At 36.4% G+C, this 19,514-nt stretch overlaps 1 protein-coding gene across 4 annotated transcripts in view; it reads left to right on the top strand.

Moving 5' to 3' along the window:
• Window positions 1-15,640, top strand: part of FSIP1 (fibrous sheath interacting protein 1) — an 82,685-nt gene extending 67,045 nt beyond the window's left edge. For 3 of the 4 annotated variants that reach the window (XM_030484152.1, XM_030484155.2, XM_030484153.1), the window contains exon 12: window positions 9,417-15,640. In XM_030484152.1, the coding sequence (XP_030340012.1) occupies window positions 9,417-9,992 (576 nt within the window). In that variant the 3' untranslated portion in view covers window positions 9,993-15,640. The remainder of the gene's footprint in view (window positions 1-9,416) is intronic. The other variant, XM_030484154.1, reaches the window with a different exon arrangement.
• The last annotated feature ends 3,874 nt before the right edge of the window (window positions 15,641-19,514 follow it).

The following is a 19,514-nucleotide window of genomic DNA, read 5'->3' as shown; positions in this document are numbered from 1 at the left end:
GTACTTCAACATATTTCTTGGAAACAAGTTTCTGAAAACTAATGTCATATACCTTTTTCTAATCCTATGTGATTTACCAAATTTCTGTTGTATTATTGATCTCTACTTCTTCCTATTTATCCTCTTTTTGCTTAGAATGCAAATTGTATTGTCATAAAGGCTTCAGTTCTAAAACAGTAATTTGTAAGCAAAATTCTAAGTTTTCTGTGTTTAGATATTAGCTGGTTTGAATTACAGTCGGAGGTGTTGGTGTCTTTGCCACATGTGAGGACCTTGCGAACTACAGTCAGCATTATTAGCACTTGGCTGAGGCTGTTGATGTAGGTGTCATGAATGTGAAATAAAGAGAGGAATATTGTAATCTGTATTTAATGCAGAGTCAAAAACCCTGTGAGAAAACCACATTTCTAAAAGAAACTGTGTGCTTTTTTCCTTGGCTGATTGAGATTGTACACTACCTATGTTACTGCACTAGAGAACACTGTGGGTTTCTGTATTTTGTTATTCTACATAAAGCAGGACTTCTTTCATATCATACTTCTGCTATTGGGAGAGAATATTTCTGTTTCCAAAATATTTATCACAGGTCAGTTTTTGGTATATAGAAGAAGTCAGTACCAGAGGTGCCTGTTGCTACTGATGCACAGGGCCAATCAAGAAGAGTCACTTTAAAAGATATCCCTAAAAATATCAGGAATATGGTCTAAACTCCTAGAATACATAAAACTATTATTTTGTTCTTTTTTTAAGCTTCTGTCTATAGTTGCTTTTGAGTCTTTGTGTCTTACTGCTCCTTGGGCCAGTCCTTGATTTCAGTGAGACTAAATAAACTACATGTAGATCATGTGTCTGCGGCTTGTCTGTTTTCCTTCTTATTGGATGGAGGCATTTTGTCAGTTTTATTGGTGTTTTAGCACTTGCAGTGAAGTTTTTTACGTTATGAAGAAACAAATCTCTATGCCCTTAGTTTTATTGCTATTTATGTTTTCTGTTCCCCCAATGGATTGTAGACCTGCAAGTATTCTTAAAATCTCAAGATACTTGGAGTTTTAAAATTGCTATAGGAAGATACTTATAAACCCTTAGTGTACTCTTATGGTACACTGTATCTATTTCTTCAAAAAATAAAAGCCAACATGACAACAAAAAAAAAAAAAAAAGGGGGTTTTGTAACAGAAAACAGCTGCAACCACATCAAGGCATTTTTGTCTACTCTATTGGCTTTGCTGAAAATTAAAGCCACAACTTAATAATATTCAAGGAAGAGATTTCTGTGGAATGAAATCTGTTAAGTGCTTGATATCAAACAGTTAAAAACACAAAAAGGGATGTTTAGGAAAATGTTTCTGAATGCTAAATAGCTTAGATTGCACAAGTTCTGCTTCTTCAGTAGAGGCTAGAAAATGAAAGTTTTATTCAGAATGATGGGTTGTAAATACCAGTTGAGGAATTTGTGTCTTATGTTTTCTCACACATTCAGTGTGTTCAATTAAAACCAGCTTGCTTTGTAACCTCAGAATACTTGAAAGTGTATGAAATTAAGTCCTGTAAAACCAGAGCGCTATCTATTTGTTTAGAAAAATTTTAGAAATGAGAGAAAAAATTGTAGTGACTTCTATATAGAAAAATGGTTTGTTTTTTCTTTCCTTGCTACAAGTGCAGTAGATTAAATGAGCTAAACATTGAACTAATCTGAAGTCAGGAGAGCTGAATTCTTGCAAAACATCTGTTGATAACCTTGGGGTAGCTGGATTTTTAAATTCAAAGTTATTTAAATCAGAGACTTTTATCGCAGTTCAGTATTTAAATGGAGGGGGGTTACATCATGATTTATGCAGCTTTTAAAATTCTTAAGCTTGTTAATTATTTTTCTAAAGAATGGTTGACTTATTGTTTAGTGACTACATATCCTTAGTGACTACTAGGATATGATTATTTTCAATTAAATATGCCCAGTACATTAATTCTGTACCTCTTTGCCTTACCCAGGAAAATATACTCTATGCACATTTAATTACACAGCTTAATGTATTTTTACTCAGAATCGTAGTTCTTTCCTTTTGTTTTATGAAAGATACTGAATAAAATTTCTTTTTTTGTCGATTCCTGCTTACTAGAAATTTGCGCCCTGCTGCTACCATGAAATGAAGCTAAAATTGAAAGTTAGCTTCAGAAAATGAAGGGTAAAAAGTACGACTTGTAGCAATTCAGAAATAAAGGGGTTTGGATCTCTAAAAGTTATAAAATTATTTCCATATGCTTCCAAGAAAAAATTCACGCTTATAGCCACTGAATCTCTTCGTTATATCCTAGTGTAGTACCATGCAAACTCTGCAACTGCAAGTAATGCAGTTTAGTGTCTCTTAATGTCTATATCAAATGAGAAGAAAATGATTGTAAAAGATATTTTAGCTTCCTCCTTCACCCCCCCCCCCCCCCTTCTGTCACCTCTGGCAACCAGTTGCTTTCTCTTTCTAAAGTCTGCAGTGTGGCATATCTGACAAAGCAGATTTTCATTATTTGCATGTTCAAACCACAAGCAATTGAGTGGATATTTTTGAGAAAGATAAAATAAAAACAAGTATTATGCCTGTTTGCAATGACTAAAATATGCATGTTTGAATTACTTTTGCCTGCAAGAACTTGTCATATTTATTTTTTCTTGTATAACCTGTAGGCGATCTTAAAAAAGAAATGAACTGCTGCAATTACCATGTCTCTTTGCAATTTTCACCTACTTTGCTACTCTAAATAACAGCAAAATTCTATAAACTCATATCCCCTTTTGATTTCTGTCTAAAATTTCTCTTTCTCAGACAAAGGGGAAAAAAGCCTTTAGGGTTTTTATTTCCAATTTATTAATGAAGTTCATTTTATCTTCTGAAATTGTATACAGGTTTTACATTTTTTTTTTTAAATGGAGTTTTTATGATTCCATGAGGCTGATAACGGCTTTGATGTTGTGATTCTGTTGTCTCGTGATATTACAAGTTGAATTTTCTTTTCAGACAGTGATGTTACCAGATGCCCACTAATCTCCTCCTCTTTTTTCCTGTCCTTTCTGCTTTCTGGCTCTTAGCAGCAGCAGCTACAGAAAATTGCCTACCAGAAGTTTTCGTTCTGCCCTTATGCAAACAGAAACAGTGGAAACAAATAAGAGAAGGGAAAATGTCACTAACAGAAGGAAAGAAATAGAACAGCAGAATGGAAGGAGGAAAAGAGCAAAGGCAGGAGGTTTTCTCCTACTGTTCAGGAGTCCTATTCACTGTTAAAGATCTAAGCCTTTCCTTAAACAGTACTGAAGTCCCCAAACACACTCAAGCTAGGCATAAGCACAGGACCATCAGATGGTGAATCTTGATTATAGCACCAGGAGCTCTTAATTTTGGAATCCATTATTCAGTTTCCAGTCTAAATTTTTAGCACCATCACATTGATACATATTATTGCCCTATCCAGACACATGCTCTCTGAGTGGTAAGCATGTTTTTTATTTACTTTAGTTACATTTTCTCTCATTACCTTCTGAAATAGCCCTACAGGGGAAAGATTAACTTTTTTCTTCTAGATTCGTTAAGCTCTTTTTCATAACATAGTGTTTTTAAAACAAACAAGCAAGCACTAAAAGCCATAACATGATGTGCTGGACACTTCAGAATTTCTTTGTAAAAGTGGGTGTGTGGTTCTCTGTACTGGGACTGGCTGGGATGGAATTAATTTTCTTCTTAGCAGCTGGTATGGTTTTGGATTTGTGACCAGAGCAACGCTGATAACACACCCATGTTTTAGCTATTGCTGAACAGTGTGTGCAGTGTCAGGGCCTTCTCTGTTTCTCGCTCTGCCCTCCTAGTGAATAGATCATACAATCATAGAATAGTTAGGATTGGAAAAGACCTTAAGATCATCTAGTTCCAACCTCCCTGCCATGGGCAGGGACACCTCACACTAGACCATGTTGCCCAAGGCTCTGTCCAACCTGGCCTTGAACGCTGCCAGGGACAGAGCATTCACTTGGGCAACTCATTCCAGTGCCTCACCACCCTCACAGTGAAGAACTTCTTTCTTATATCTAACCTAAACTTCCCCTGTTTAAGTTTGAACCTGTTACCCCTTGTCCTACCACTACAGTCCCTGATGGAGAGTCCCTCCCCAGCATCCTTATAGGCCCCCTTCAGATACTGGAAGGTTGCTATGAGGTCTCCACGCAGCTTCTCTTCTCCAGGCTGAACAGCCCCAACTTTCTCAGCCTGTCTTCATATGGGAGGTGCTCCAGCCCTCTTATCATCCTTGTGGCCCTCCTCTGGGCTTGTTCCAACAGTTCCATGACCTTTTTATGTTGAGGACACCAGAACTGCACACAGTACTCCAAGTGAGGTCTCATGAGATTGGGGGTGAGAAATAGGCTGGGAGGGGACATAATGGGGCAGGTGGCCCAAACTAACCAAAGAGATATTCCATGCCATGTAACACTATGCACAACAATAAAAAGGGAAAAGAGGGGATTCTAGAAAGTTCCCATCTTTTGCTGAGGAATTGGCTGGGCATTGGTCTACATGCAGGAGATGGTGAGTGGTTGCCTTTGCATCACTTGTATTATTTCTTTCCCTTCTCCTTTGCGTATTAAGCAATTTTTGTCTAAATACACAAGTTTTGCTGCTTTTAACCTTCCTTGTCTCTTCCCCTGTCCCACTGGGGCAAGGGGTTGGGAAGTGAGCAAGCAGCTGTATGGTGCTTAGCTGCCTACTGGGATTAACCCCCAACAGTGTCGTAAGGACATATTGCCACAATTTAAATTAGTTATGGATACTAATCCTGACTTCTGTGGTACAAAAGAGCTTTGGGCTGCCAGCACTTCTGGAAATTGTAAAAAGCTTTTCCACAACAACATGATGTGACTGTTTTTGCATGCAGCATATTAATAATATTCCATAGTAGCACTGATCAGTACTGTTCATAGATAATTTCATGTTGCTTTGGTGTGATGCATGAAGATGAGATCTTGGAACTGATGGTGCATGTTGAGTTGAGTAGTGTGGAAATACAAGGCAAGGATTGCCTTTTCAAAGCAGAATAGAGCTGTTTGAGAAACTATTAATAAGTCATGAAAAAAATAAAACTTACAAAACCTTCCTGTGCTGATACGTGAAAAAATCTGAATGTTGTCTCAATAAATTAGTATACGCTTAAAACAGAGTCTTTTTATCAGGAAGAGATCAGTTACTTTAGAATTGACTGTTGTAGTCCTACACATCAGTAAAAATCTAAGTAAGTTAGAGTATCAAAGTAAATTGTTTCAAGCAGATAAAGTATCTTGAGAAGTGTTGATTGTAATACTTTCAGATTAAGCAACAAAATCTAGGCGTTTATAGACATGCCAGCTGCATGAGTCCTTAAATAGTTTTGGCTTTCTAGTGCTTATTCATTTACTGTGTGTCATTTTACGATTATTTACTATAATTAGAAATAATCCTGACATATTAGCTTTCTCCCCATGCTAAAATCTGATAAGGCCTTTCAGTGTTAAGTCTATTTCTGTTACTGTGTAGATGTGGAAAACAAGACTAAAGCTTTGAACTTGCAAGCCTGTAGTCACAGCAGGTCTGTCCGCAGTGAACTACAAGTTTGCATTCCTACCACATGCAGTAAGGTTTTTTCTATAGACCCATGTCACTGAGGAATTCAGCAAGGAACAAGAAATCTTCAGTCAGAGAAGGGCCACAAGTGTGTGAAAAACTAGCTGCACATAAACAGTAAAGGTCATTAGCAGGCTCCTAAACTCCTGGCTAGGAATTAGTTTTTTGGATCATTAACGGTAAAAAGCCTAGAAAATGAATAGGACTCAGTGTCCTATTAAAAATTAGCCAGAACAATTAAAAGGTTTTCCAGTTTCTAATGGGAACCAGACCTGATAGCTCATTTTCCCTTGTCTAGTGGGCTGTTTCTGCATTTTGAATTACATGAATTTTATGTCCTTGTATTTTTAAGGAACTATCTTGAAGGGTTTTTTCTGTATAGGAGTTGTAAATTATTTACAGTAAGGGCAGTGAAAGCTTGGGAGAGGCAGAATCTAGTGTCTCCCTAAGACTAGTGTCTCCCTAAGACTGTGTTACTGATTCCGAGTCTTGTGACTCTAAACTAGTACAGTTAGCTGTGACAGGATTTCTTTTGATGTGTGCAAAAGCATACTTTGCAAACTCCTAATATAGTTGCTGCGTTATGCGATCCCATGAGTTAAAATGCTCATTTGGGTGCGTGGTGTCTCTCCTTAGGGTATTACATGTTTCCCTAAACTCAGTATTCTGATTTCAACAGCAGCCTTTCTTCTTTCATTTCAATGTAGATTTCTCGCTGCTGAGTGGATGACTGATGGCTATTTAAGAGCTACCTTCTCTACTGTATATTTTTCCTTAACCCTAAAATGGCTGTGGCACAAGAAAATTGTGAACAGTGAGCCTTTAGTATTTTAAAATGTAATTTTTTGAGAGCTATGTTAAATAATTTCTATTTCATTATCTTTGCATTCTTGCAATCCTGTCTTACAAAACAAACCAAAGGGAGGAAGAGATAAAGAAAGAAGAAAAATAAGTAATATTTTACACTGTCTGCTTTGCCTGCAGGCCTGCCAGTCTGAAGGAAAACAAGCCCACAAGTTACCAAAACTTTTCACTCTATAGCTGTTATACTCATTTCCTTCTCCATATGCCTTAGGCTCTAAATCTCCCTACTTAGCTCTCTGGTAATAATCAAAGTAATATATGGACTAATTGTCAATACGAGCCATATGATTTTCCTGAAAGGAAAAAGAGAAAAAATTAAATTTGGACAAGAAAAAGTAGACTGCAGATAAATGGGGATAGGGAGAATAAAAGGACAAAAGAAAGGCAGGACAAGATGATCTTCCTCACTGTTTTCATTTTGTACTCATTCATTTACTCCAGATGCAGAATTATTTTCTGCTGTGACTGAATTGCCCTGTCATTAACATAAACTTAGCTCTAAATGATCTTGGCTAAGAGCTTTGAAATATGTTATTATACAACCACACACTCAAAACCATGTGTGAATCCATGTAGGTTTCCAGATGTGAAAATCTTCTGTGATACAAATATAGTTATGTTCATGTAGCATAATATTCTGCTTTGTGGATATACTCTAGATGCAGCTGTGCTTCCAGTAGTGCTATGTTACTGTGGTGCATTGCCTGAGCAAATGCATCTTTTTTCTTATAGTTAGTTTGTTCTAAGAGTGACTACTTGTAGACAGATATTGTCCTGCAAGTTAAAATACTTCTTCAAGAAATTTAAGAAATTCAGCAGGGTTTCGTAAGTTAGATTGAGAGTGAAAATTTGAAAAATTCCTTGTTTCATTTTTGCTTTGTCATGTGTTTTGCTACTAATTGTTTTTCCCTGTCTGACTTATTTTTGATCAGTAAGTATTTTCTGCACAAGGATTGAAATTTAAAAACCTGAGAAAAATTAGAAGAGGTCATAATTTTTTCTTTGCTATTTAAATAAGTGCTTAAGGCTGTTGTTTGATTTCAGTTATATTATTAAAAGTACATTGATTGATACCAATATTAGCTGAATCTCAATATAATTACCTTATTTAATGTTCATCTAAATAAAGCTCTCTACATATGATAGTCTGTTGATGATAGTTTTGGTTTGGTTGGTTTCTTTAAAAGCCCTTAACATCTCATTTTCTTTAATGCAGTTGTCTTCTTTTGTATATGTAGGAAGTGAATTCAGAGTGTCTTTGGGAAGGAAAAGTCTGTGCAGGAAAAGACTTGTGGGTTGAATAAATCTATAAAACAGAGTTTAAGTACGTCAGCTAGTGCCTGAACTGTAAAGTAATCAGTCTATAGTGACAGTTATTAGCTATTCTTAATGTTTGAACATGTGAGTACAGAATAGTGACTGAAAGTAACCTAAAATGTCTTTCTTGTTCACTTTGTAGTGTCACCTTGTAATTTTTAATAGCCACAGCAAGTTCACAAAAAATACTATTTTTTTCCTGACTGAGAACTATCCCTATTCATGAATATGAGTAATCAGTTTTCAGGCATAATCCATACACGCTGTGCTATGTTAGCTGCAATCTCATCATGTCATATACATGAAACAGTGTCATACCACTCGTAGTTGGATTAGGGATAAAAAAAATTAGCTAGATCTGATATTGATCTTTTTTCTGAGATGACAGTAGCTCCATGCTCTAGCACAATGTAAAGTCATGTCTGTGTAACAGTCATTACACAGTGAATGAATCATTGTTTGACATAAATCACTGCAGCCTTAGAGTTCCTCAGCTTGTCAGCTGATCTTTTGTCTCTTGGATGTTTGGTAAAACGGAGGTTTTGATTGTAGACAGCATGTTTTCCCATTTAATATATCTGTAACATTTGTAATACACATTATTATATCTTATTTCATATTTCATAGGCAAATGTGTTATGAATATCTAAAACATGTCTTGTACTTTTTGTTACAATCTTTAAATTGTCAGGGAGTATTGTGCTTCTCTATTACCAAGGAGCATTAAGGACTGTACAGGCTAGAAGTAATGCCCACTGCAAACCTCTCCAGGCAAAGTATCCTTTGCTATTCTTCACCACTACCAGCTAATATCAGTCATTATCTATCTTTAATATCAAATTTTAAAAAATGTTCAGTAAAGGAACCTGCATGATAAAAATGATGGGAGTGTGCCACTGTCTGAATGAGAAATTGACTGAAGAGATACATCTGTGAGCTATCCAAACAGTGACAACTTCTTGAAAGCAGTAAAACTGGCATACAGAAGATGGGGCTTTCTTCTGTCACATGCCTTGGGACATATGTGACATGATAGGTCCTGAGAACTGATGTGCTTTCTGTCACATGGTTGAGCAAGGCTATGTTGCATTTCTACAGTGGGTGGCTGGGAATGCTTCAGTTGCTATGTGACAATCCTTGTGGTCTGGTGCTGTCCAAAACCATTTTTGACCTCAGCTGCATTGCCCCAACAGCTGAAAGCCTTTTAGCTATGTGCTAGTTTACTTTCAGTGTCTAAAATCTTAAAGTGTGTGTGTGTCTGTATACATTAGAAACCAAGTTATGTGAAAAAGTACATGCTTTGGTAATTAAAACGAGTGATATCTAGTGGAAAACTAAGCAAAATCAAGGCCTTTGCAGTGCCTTGTGGACATCAGACTTCTTTCCTAACTTTCAGCACCTAATCTATCTAGAACCTAGTGAAGCTGTTACATAAATGATATAATTATGTAAATGCATATTTAAATTCAGTTTGTATTGAAAAACATTTATATCAGTTTAAGAGTTCTGCCAGTGCTTTTGTATCTTTCGAACTGTTTTATGGCACTGCTTTTCATTAATTATATTTTGACAGAAGAAATTCTTGCCCTTTTTTTTTTTCAGACTGAAGAACAAATGGGCCTCTCTGAAGAGCAGCTTAAGACCCTTCTGGAAGAATGTATACAGGCTCAGAGAACAATGAGCAACGTTACCATGCCAAAGTCTCAGGAATCTCTTTCTTTTGGATTAAGTCCCTCTTGTTACACGAGTCAAAACTCCACTCTTCACTCCACATCTACTCTTTCCAAAATGTTAGTTGAAGACCATATTGTAGGGATGTTAACAGCTCAGGAAAAGACTGGACTGGAAGACAAAAGCGTATGTGTTAATGCAGAGGGTGAAATCCCTGGCTACTATATCAGCAAAGCATTGGTTGATAGACACTTATCAAAGGATTCACTGGCCCAAACAGAGGAACCTGGTGACCTAGAAGGTTTACAGAAGATGGAAGATAAGAGTATTACTAAGGGTTACTTTATGTCAAGAGCATTCAACACAAAAAGGTTGAAGAAACCTTCTTTCTTGGATGAACCATTATATTGCATCAGCACAAACAATGAACCATCCACAGAGGCTGACATTCTCTGCATACCACTGCAATCCAAAGGAGGTGAGACTCTTAATGACCCTTTAGAATAGGCTTTTGATTATGATGAAAAAACCCAAGCAGGTTCTCACCAAAGGTATGCACCAGTACACACTGATTATTATGGTGGGGCAAGGATGTACTTTTATAAAACATAAAGCTGTGCCAAAAGTAATACACACAAAAGAACAGAATATTTAATAAAATTCTTGACCTGACATAAGTGACTATAAGACTAGAACTCTTATGAAATATAACATTGATGTTGATTAATTCTGTCAACTAGAAAACAGTGTTGACAACACATATGGATTATCTTTTTGGTCCTAGAAAGTCATGTTCACTGTTCTGTGGAAAGCAGATATTCTCCCAGTAGTTGGTATAACATTTCACACAAAAATCCAAGCGTTTCTTGAATGTTTTTAAGAAGGTAAACTCGGTACTGTAGAAACAAACATGACCTAGTTATATTAAAAATAGTAAATTGCTTTCAATAGTTCAAAATTGCACATAGAAGATACCAAAATGAATAAATACTGCAAAATTTCTATAAATTACTTTTAGTTCAGTAATATAAACAGATGTAACCAGCAGAAAACAAAAACAAAACAAAACAAAACAAAAACCAAAAAACCAAAACCAACAAAACTCTGGTATTATAAAAAGATTTTGGAAATGTCTCTATTTCTTATGTCCTTTACTTAAATGTAATTATATACTGATAGTGTAATCTAAATCTGCATTTAGATTTTTAGCCTAAGACTACTTCTCTTTCCAGAAACCAGACTGTTCAAATAAGCGGATTTTAGGCATGTACCTCTACAACTTTTCGTTTCTCTCAGAAAAGTTGTGACAGTGCGAAGTTTTTTGTGATTAAAGTGCAATAGTTTAATTGTACTAGAAATCGATAAATTTTGCTAGGTTTGTCAAGATACGTCTTTGTTATCTGGTAATCTATTGTGAATTTGGAGAAACATTTTTCTTACATTTATTCATAATTTAGAACATCCTAATACCTCTTTACTATGTTATAATTTCTTGATTATGATCACAACTGTTTCTTCATTTGCTTGCGCTTAACATTTCTACAGTGAAGGGAATGTTCATATATTTTCAAAGTGATTCCACTTATTAGAAAGCAAGAAGGCTTATTGCTGGTTTTACACTGTGAGACAAACTTGGTATCCAGACACACCTGCCGTATTTGCCCATTATGAGATTTAGGCCAATGCTGCAATAGGAGTAAAATAGAAATGCAATCCCTGTAGAAGACATTGGGGTTGTTCAGGTTTCTTTTTTCTGGTAGGTTAGTTTTCAGCTACCTTCACATGCTAGCTTTGCTCTTCATGTAAATGCAAGCGTCAGAAGAGCGGAGCAAGGGAAGAAGGAAGTGGTCTGCCCAAGGGCAGAGTGGAATGCCAGTGATGGTGATGGAGAACACCACAGAGAACCATCTCTGCTGGGGCAACCTGATCTCATGCAGGAGTAACATGACTGCATACTACACTGCTAGTCTTCTTCAGCAACCAACAGTAAGAAAAACTCAAGTTTAACTTGCTGGCTTCACATGAGTTAAAGTACTTCTTTAGTCTGAATAGACGTAGTACAGTCAGAGTCAAGTGTGACTCAGACCCAACTACCATTGCTGTTTATTAGTATATTTTAAGATGGGATGTAGTAAATCAAGCAAAACACCATGCACTGTAGCCACTATGTAGTGAAGGGATCACATAACCATTTCTGCCTATGGGGAATTTTATTGTACAAGAGAGAAAGGAGATTTCAGCTATTGAGTAAATTTCCATGTGGGAAAACACAACAACATCTCATGGTAAAAGTCTTTAAAGTGAATGTGTTAATGTTAATCGTGTAATAATTTAAATATCTGTGAGTCATAATCATGTGTTGGGTCAGAGCAACAGTCAGAGCAGGGTGTTTCAATTAGCTATTTTCAGTAGATGCTGAACAATGTTCAACTATACACACCTCAAATCTGTATGGTTAATAAGCATCTTAGGTTTATGGTTATTTTGCTTACCAAATATATTTGTTTGGGGGTGGGGATATAAGTGTTCTGCATTTTCAAGTCTCTAAATCTTTTCATTTGTACTAAAAACCTAAAACCAAAACTAAGTATATAATTTCAGATATCATAATCTCATCAGGCTTTGAGTCTTCGTGTCAGTATCTGATTTTTAAAAATGGTAGGAACAAGTACTCTTTAGAAACAAGTGCAAAATAAAACCCGCTTCAGAGGTCTGTGTTTTTTACATTAGTGCTAAATATTTTGCAGTTATTGCTAAATTTAAGTTTAAATTAATTATATTCAGATTTATTGTAATCCATTAATATTGCTCTAATGCTAAAGCATATGTTAAAATTAGCATTTAAATAGACAGCAGCCCATTCTTAGAATTTTTGTCAATGTACTGCTTACAACAAAATATACAGCATAAACCAGAAAAGCCAACACCTTTCCATGGAATTAATTTGTTTCCCACAAAGGTGTCTTAGTTCTGTCTTAAGCAGTTGTTCCTGGCCATAAGGAAAAGGTTGTGATGTTTATCACATTTGTAAAGCTGCCTAATATATTCTATAGGTAAGCTGGTGGTTAGTTCAGACATGATTAGATGTGCTAATTATATTAGGTCCCAGTGGAGTCCCATTTAAGGCAAATATATCTGCAGATGAAGGTGTGAGAAGTGTAAGGTTTATTTTAATTTTTAAGAGACATTTACTTAGTTGAGCTTTGTTATGAGACATTTACACAGTTGAGTTTTGTTAAGGTCTTAATTCTAAAGGGCATTTAAACATGTATGCATGATCTTCTGTAAATAGTTTGATTTTCTGGCCTGCTACACATGGTTTAAACTCTGTGTAATGCTGTGTAAGCAAGCAAAACTGTGTGTGAACATGATTTAGCAGAATTTTGGTTTTGCACTCATTATGGTACTGTAGTCCGTGATATAGATTTACTGTAATGCATTGAATTATATATATTTTAAGTCAAGCATAATTATTAACATAATTCATATATATACTTGTGTATATATATCTGAAGGAAACTCATGTGCCTTCAGAGAGAAGTAATTCTGTTTCTTGAAAGAAGCAGTAATCTGCATCGGGGTAATATGCATGTCAATATAGGTGGTGTTTACTTAGATAAACAGAAGCCAGACTTACCCATATACAGGTATGAAAAGGATATTATTTCTCAGTTGTAGGAGCCAATTTGTAATGTTTCCAGCTCTTTTGGGGGGAGGCTATATTATGTTTTAAGTAGAAGTTGTATCACAAACTGTTGTTGCTTTTTCCTCTTGCAAATAATCTTGTGCTTGCAGCAGTGCAGCATGTATTTCTTTTCTTTTTTTACAGGTGATATGAAGATTGAAGGCTGAGGGGAGAGTGATTATACACTTCTTCACACGACTATTTTTCTGAAAGTGTGGTTAAGCCTCCATCAGTGATATTATCCTGATACAGTGTCATTTCAGACAACTTGAGTGAATGAATTATCATCATTGAAAACTGTTCCACGAGCTGACTTAAGAGATAATTATTACATCATTATTATATATTGTTGCTGTTTGATTTCAAAATAAACTCTTGCATTTCATTAAGTTTCCCAAAAGTGTTCCATCGTCAGATAAATGTACATACACATTTGTTTAGCATGCATGTCTTATTTTACATTTTTCATGAAGAAAGACATGCAAAGTTCAGTTTCTATGGATGGGATTTTGTTAGAGAGGATGTGAAATGTATATAATAATTTTATTTTTCTTCCTTTACACACGATCTACCTTTATCATGAAGTTAGGCAAAGCCTGGCCTCTGTTATCCCAGTGCAGTTTGCTGGAGCTCACAGCCTGTCTGACTGCTGAGCCCTGACTCAGTGAAGAACCCAGATATGTACCCAGTTTTCTGCCTTGGGGCTGTCTGCTGAGCTGCTGGTTTGATTGAGGGTAAAGGCTTGCACAAGTCCTCTGCTGGACCACAACATCAACACCCGTCTGCTCAGCTGTGTCCCATTCTTCATCGTGCACAGTGTAACCATGTAGCAAAAAGTCTTACTCTCTAATTAGGAAATAAAACTGAGCTATGACAGATGGCAGTCCCTTGTGAAGGCTTGGTGTGGATAAAGGTGAAGGAGTTCAGAAGTTTACTCTGGCAGTTACTGGGTTGGGAAACCTTATAGCAATGGCTGGCTGGAGGGAGGGTAATACAGCTGGTTTGTGTTTGAGGTAATAATACAAATACATTGCAAGTTTTTGCTTGTCTACTCTTTAGCTACTGTTTCTCCTGATTTTTCTACTTACTGAGCTGATGGTTAGTTTTTCATTTCATGCACTGTAGTGTCAGAGTAAGAAGACATAAAAAAAATGGTTCTCTTAAGTTTTTTGGTTGGTTGGTTGGTTGGGTTTTTTGAGGCGGAAGAGGTATTCTAGCAAAGAAAACTCAATAGATTTTCCCATTGACAAACTCTCATTTGACACAAACTAAAAAGACAAATTCTTTCTCTGATATTATACTAGCCATTTAACATTCAACAAGAAAAGATGTATGGATAGAACATTAATGATAGAATGGCTATGTTACAGCATAGGGTTTACTTGAACTAATCTGAGTGTTTGAATTAATGCACATCTTGAGATTTTAATCTCATTTACAGAGTTGCCAGTCTGAGAGGATGTACACTCCTGAGGAAGTGGTAATTGTGTGGATGAAACAGAGATCAGAATCTAACCTACTTTCTTTGAATTAAGAAATTTAAATGGAACATTACGTTTGTGACAAGCAACTGCTATTTATTGGTTTATTTTCTGATATTTTAACTTGTTTTGCAACAGCAATAATACACCCCTGGATACTGGGGGTTCTGCATAGTCCCATTGCTCTGTACAGGATTGCTGTAAGCACATTTCATGGAGCTTTGCAAATCTTGCCTAGATGTATTTCTTATTGTCCTTAAACATTTTAAGCCTGTGTCATAATCTGTTTACCATAAATATAATCAAAGCAATACTGAGAAGTTTTTTCAGCTGTGTGATACTCATGCAGGACTGTCCACTGGCTCCACTGTGAGCTTTCCTCAGTCCGATTACTTTCACATGGAACTTGTGTTTTACAGAGTCCTTCTCAAAAACAGTGTTCAAGTGGTTGGATAGTTTTTGAAGAAAACTAAGTTCTGTTTCAAGATTATATGTAAAATATCTACAACATATATGAAGAGAAATACTAATTAATTCTTACTTTCCTGATGTATTTTGTTGTCTTCAATCTCTCACTGTTATGAGAAAGCTTTTTCTAGCACCCTCAAGGAAGAGCCTTTCACTGGCTAAGCCTCACAACATTCCCAAAGCTGTGAATACAACCCTTTATTCACATCTGGCATTTCAGGAATAAGCAGTAAGTTTGAATCATTATTGACTTAAATGGTATATTCCAACAGGAACTCTGTTACTTCACTTCAGGTCTTGGAAACTGCCGAGCACCCTGCACCAGTTGTGGTCACTGCAAACTGTAGGGACCTAGCGCTCATGAAATGCTATTCCAAAGGCACGGAGGGTCTCAGAGACTGTCAAAAACTAGTGACCTAATATCTGTGCTTGTTTTCTACTCCATTATACAAAGTAACAGGATCTTTGAGAAGATTTTATTTCTTGCTTGATGTTACAAGTGAAATAAAAGTTCAAACCCATCTTTGCTTATTATCAATTTTAAGTAAAAGTGTAGGAGATGATAGATAAAAATGTTTAGTAAAACATGGTTACTGGTATGAGGTACAGAATAACAGAGATACTATATAAAATGTAATGACAATGTCATTTGCTGAAACATCACCAATATCAGGGTGAAATGAAAGTTGAGCCCAGGAGGATTCGTGGGTTTTTCTTTGTTTTTTCAATGTCTCACTGTTGTGACCTGCAATAACCCCTCCGTCGGCTCGCCACTTGAATTCCAGCTGCACTGGAATGCGGCGGCTTCTCCTCGGGGAATAATGCAGCAGTGATGATTAAGATATTTAAATGAATTTTTGTTTGCAGCCTAACTCAGGATTTGGAAACAAGTTTCCCAAAATATATAACTTTATTCAATGTAAGTTGTATTTGCTGAAAGATTCTGATAACTAGCTGCTTTACAGTCTTTCACAGCTTCATTCATCCCAAAGCACAGCAGAGCACAGCAGACTGATTTTTAAAGTTATCCTGAGGATAACTTGAGGAGTAAGAAATTTCATGTGTGCAGGTAGATTTATGCTGGTTTGTGCTCCTTATCTCACTTCCTTATCTTTCTTATCTTGTTAGTTTACAGCACAAGATAGATAATTTTGTTCCAAAAATCTAATTGTGATAAAAGCAACATACCCATGAAGAGGATATTTTGGTGTGCTTGCATCTATTTGCTGAGCAATAGATGACCCAGCCATTCTGCCATTGTCGCTGAGACTGCCCAGTAATATACATATAGTGCTGGTGTTCGTGGTGGCCGATGCTCAGCTGTGCTACTGATTTACTCTAGGGGGCATGTTTCGATGCTGCATGATTTGCCCTTTTAAGTTACAAACTCTATAGTGTTTTCCTTTGAAAGAAGAAAATAAGTGTGATTCAATCATTTTCATGAACCATATGTGATTGATATATATAAGTATATATAAATTATATGTATTAATTTAATACATATAATATACAATGTATACTAGAAAAACATAGATTTGAGTCGGATGATTAAAAGAACTACAGTGTTGATTTCAGTATACTGTAATGGTACAAGAATTTCAGTCCAGCTTTATAGTTATTATGCAGATTTAGAGCAGTTGAGGGTCTTCTTAATTTCAAAGGGAAGTGATGAACTAAATATCCTGATTTAAAAACAAAAAGTTTGTTGACTATAGATAACAATGATAAAAGGAGTGAAGTTATTCTTATATGTCCAGAATTAAAGTTTAAATTGAAGCAATTCTATCAAGGGGTGAAAAAACTTCCAGCCTCATCCTAAAAAAAAAAAAAAAAAAAAAAAAAGGAAAAAGAGGAAGGGAAAACGCCCCATAGAAATTAATTCTCAGCCAAATGCTTTTTCCAAGCCAGACTATGGCTGGTATCCACTCTGCAGGGCTCTAGGGCTGTAATGCATGCTTACCCTCACTTCCCGAGCAGAACTCCTGCAGAGTCAGTGGACACGCTGAGCACAGAGTGAAAACAGGCTGTGCAGAAATTATCTGCTGCATAGATCAGAGAGGAAAGGGCTGCTTTAACATGTCATCAGAGTAGCAAGGACTAGTCTAGAAGTGCGAAAAAGAATGCCAGTAATTCACGTGCCAGAAAGGGTGCAATTTTACCTCCAAATCAGGGAGGGTAGGTGAGAGGCTGTTGTTTGCCACTGAAGTTCTGTAATTTCAGTATTGATAAGAATTCTAAAATTTTATTAAAGACCCCTATTTTCTAGATAAAATGTCAGCAAATAATATAAGAGTGCACCTCTTCTTTTGTTACGCTTCTCAGAAAGGCTTTAGCCTAGATCTTCTTCTTGCTTTTTAGGTGCAAAATTTGGTACACTGTTTACACTTTAAAGAGTGCTTCCACCTGCCAAAAAAGAGCCTCATATCTGGGAATCTCACAGTTTGAAGGGTAGACAAAGAAGACAAGGTGGTTTGGCAGATACTTAGGAAGTTGTTAAATTAGGAAGGTTTCTGAAATCAAGGAAAAATAATAACTGATTTTTTTCTTTTTTTTTAATAATTTTCAACAGATGTGTTTATTGAGAAATAATTGCTCTTTTATTTGTAGTGAGATTTAAAGGTCATGAAAACTGTTTCCTTTTTAAATAGAATAGAGGCACTTGAATGCTACTAATACTATAACCTACAGTTATCCAATTATACGTTTCATTAAGGGATTGGCTGGAATCCAGGTGCAGTAGTTAGAATAAAAGGCTCCCTGTCATTTAAGTCTATGTGAAATAGTTCACTGCTTGCAGTTGCATCTGTGATATCTTATCTACTATGCTTTACAAACACCCAGCAAACTGGGATACTCACAAGTGTGTATTAATCTTTAGAGTGCTAAAGTGCATGAATAGTTTTGATTTATAGGCAGTTATTCTGTATTTGGAACTTCCCCCTCCCCATGCACTTAAAATTTGCAATCTTCTTGTGGAAATACTGTTCTGTGTCATTATTTTCCTATTGTTTCTTTTGTGTACTTGGTATGCATAGTTTTGGTGGGAAGGGTTTTTCCAGAGGCATTCTACCCTAATTTTACAATAACACTAAAATGGTCTCTCCATATGCATTTTGTGAGTGGAGTCATCAAGGGAGACTGGCACAATACCTAAGCAGCACTCAGTTTAGCTCTTGTATGTATTGCCTAGCCTAGCAGTTGAAAGCAGTTGAAAGATTAAAGGCTTTATGGGGTTTGTCTAAATTTGAAAATCCAGGTTTGTCTGTGATACTTGCCTATGGATTTCCCGTGGAAGATTTTATCTTTAAGACTTTTTCTTGCCAAACACTTTCCTCTAATGAGTTCTCTTCCTCTTGTCATAACTCTGTTTAAATATTTGTACAACTTTGGGCACCTTTTTTTCTCTCTTGGAAAAGATGAGAAATAAGAGCTAGAACTCCCCTTGTGGATACATGGGAGATGCTCTCTTCTATTATCTTGGCAATGCTTTCCAAAATGAATTTATGTTGAAAAATCAGTCAATTACCATACTACAGACTTCACTACAAAATCATGACAAGATCAGTAAAAAGTGCACCATTGTCATTAAGATGCAGATTTTGCTACAGTTATTTCAGCCTTTATCTCCATAGGTTATTGAAATCTGCAAGTTAAACTACTGCACCTCCTGAACATAGCTTTGATGCAGATGACTACTTGAAAGCTTCAGCTACTGTGAATGCATGGGCTCTGAGAAGAGTGTACTGTGGTAAGAAAACATCGCACTCTCTGAAATAGCTTGAATCTCAAAGATTATTTATGAAAAAGGTTGGCCAAGCAGCCAGTAACACTAGAAGCAGCATGTATTAGTTGGTACACTTACGTGTCCCACTGATGAGTCTGCAGGGAGCTGGGAACAGCATATTTCCCCCAGGCTTCACCTATGGAAGTTTTGTCTGGTGAAGTGTGGCCATTTTCCATGCTCTTCCTGTTTAGTTTTTCTTTGACAGTTGTTTCTTTGGGCGAGTACGGGCCTAACTTACCTCAACGGTAGTTTTCTTGTGTCTTACTTAATTTACACTCCCCAAGAAACAAGTGGGTGGACTTAACCTATGGCTTACAGAAGCTGCATGGCTTGCCTTTTTTATTCTAAGGCATGTATCATCCCAATTCAGATACTACACTGATATAAGCTACTTAAATGCATGCAGTAAATTGCCATGAAAGTTTAACTTGGGCTCAGACAAGGTCATTGGAACAGGCTGCCAAGGTTATCTTCTCCGACATCAGCAGCTTTAAGCTTTGTGTTAGAACTACATATATCTATACATAGATAAATCTGTTCATACAACTGATTGGCTTTCTAAATCCAGAGTAACGCATTCTTCCTGCCAGCACAGTAAAGAGATTTCTGCA

The sequence above is a fragment of the Strigops habroptila genome, chromosome 4, assembly GCF_004027225.2.
Source record: "Strigops habroptila isolate Jane chromosome 4, bStrHab1.2.pri, whole genome shotgun sequence".
In the NCBI taxonomy this organism is placed as follows: Eukaryota; Metazoa; Chordata; class Aves; order Psittaciformes; family Psittacidae; genus Strigops; species Strigops habroptila.
This window is presented reverse-complemented; position numbering and strand designations above follow the sequence as displayed.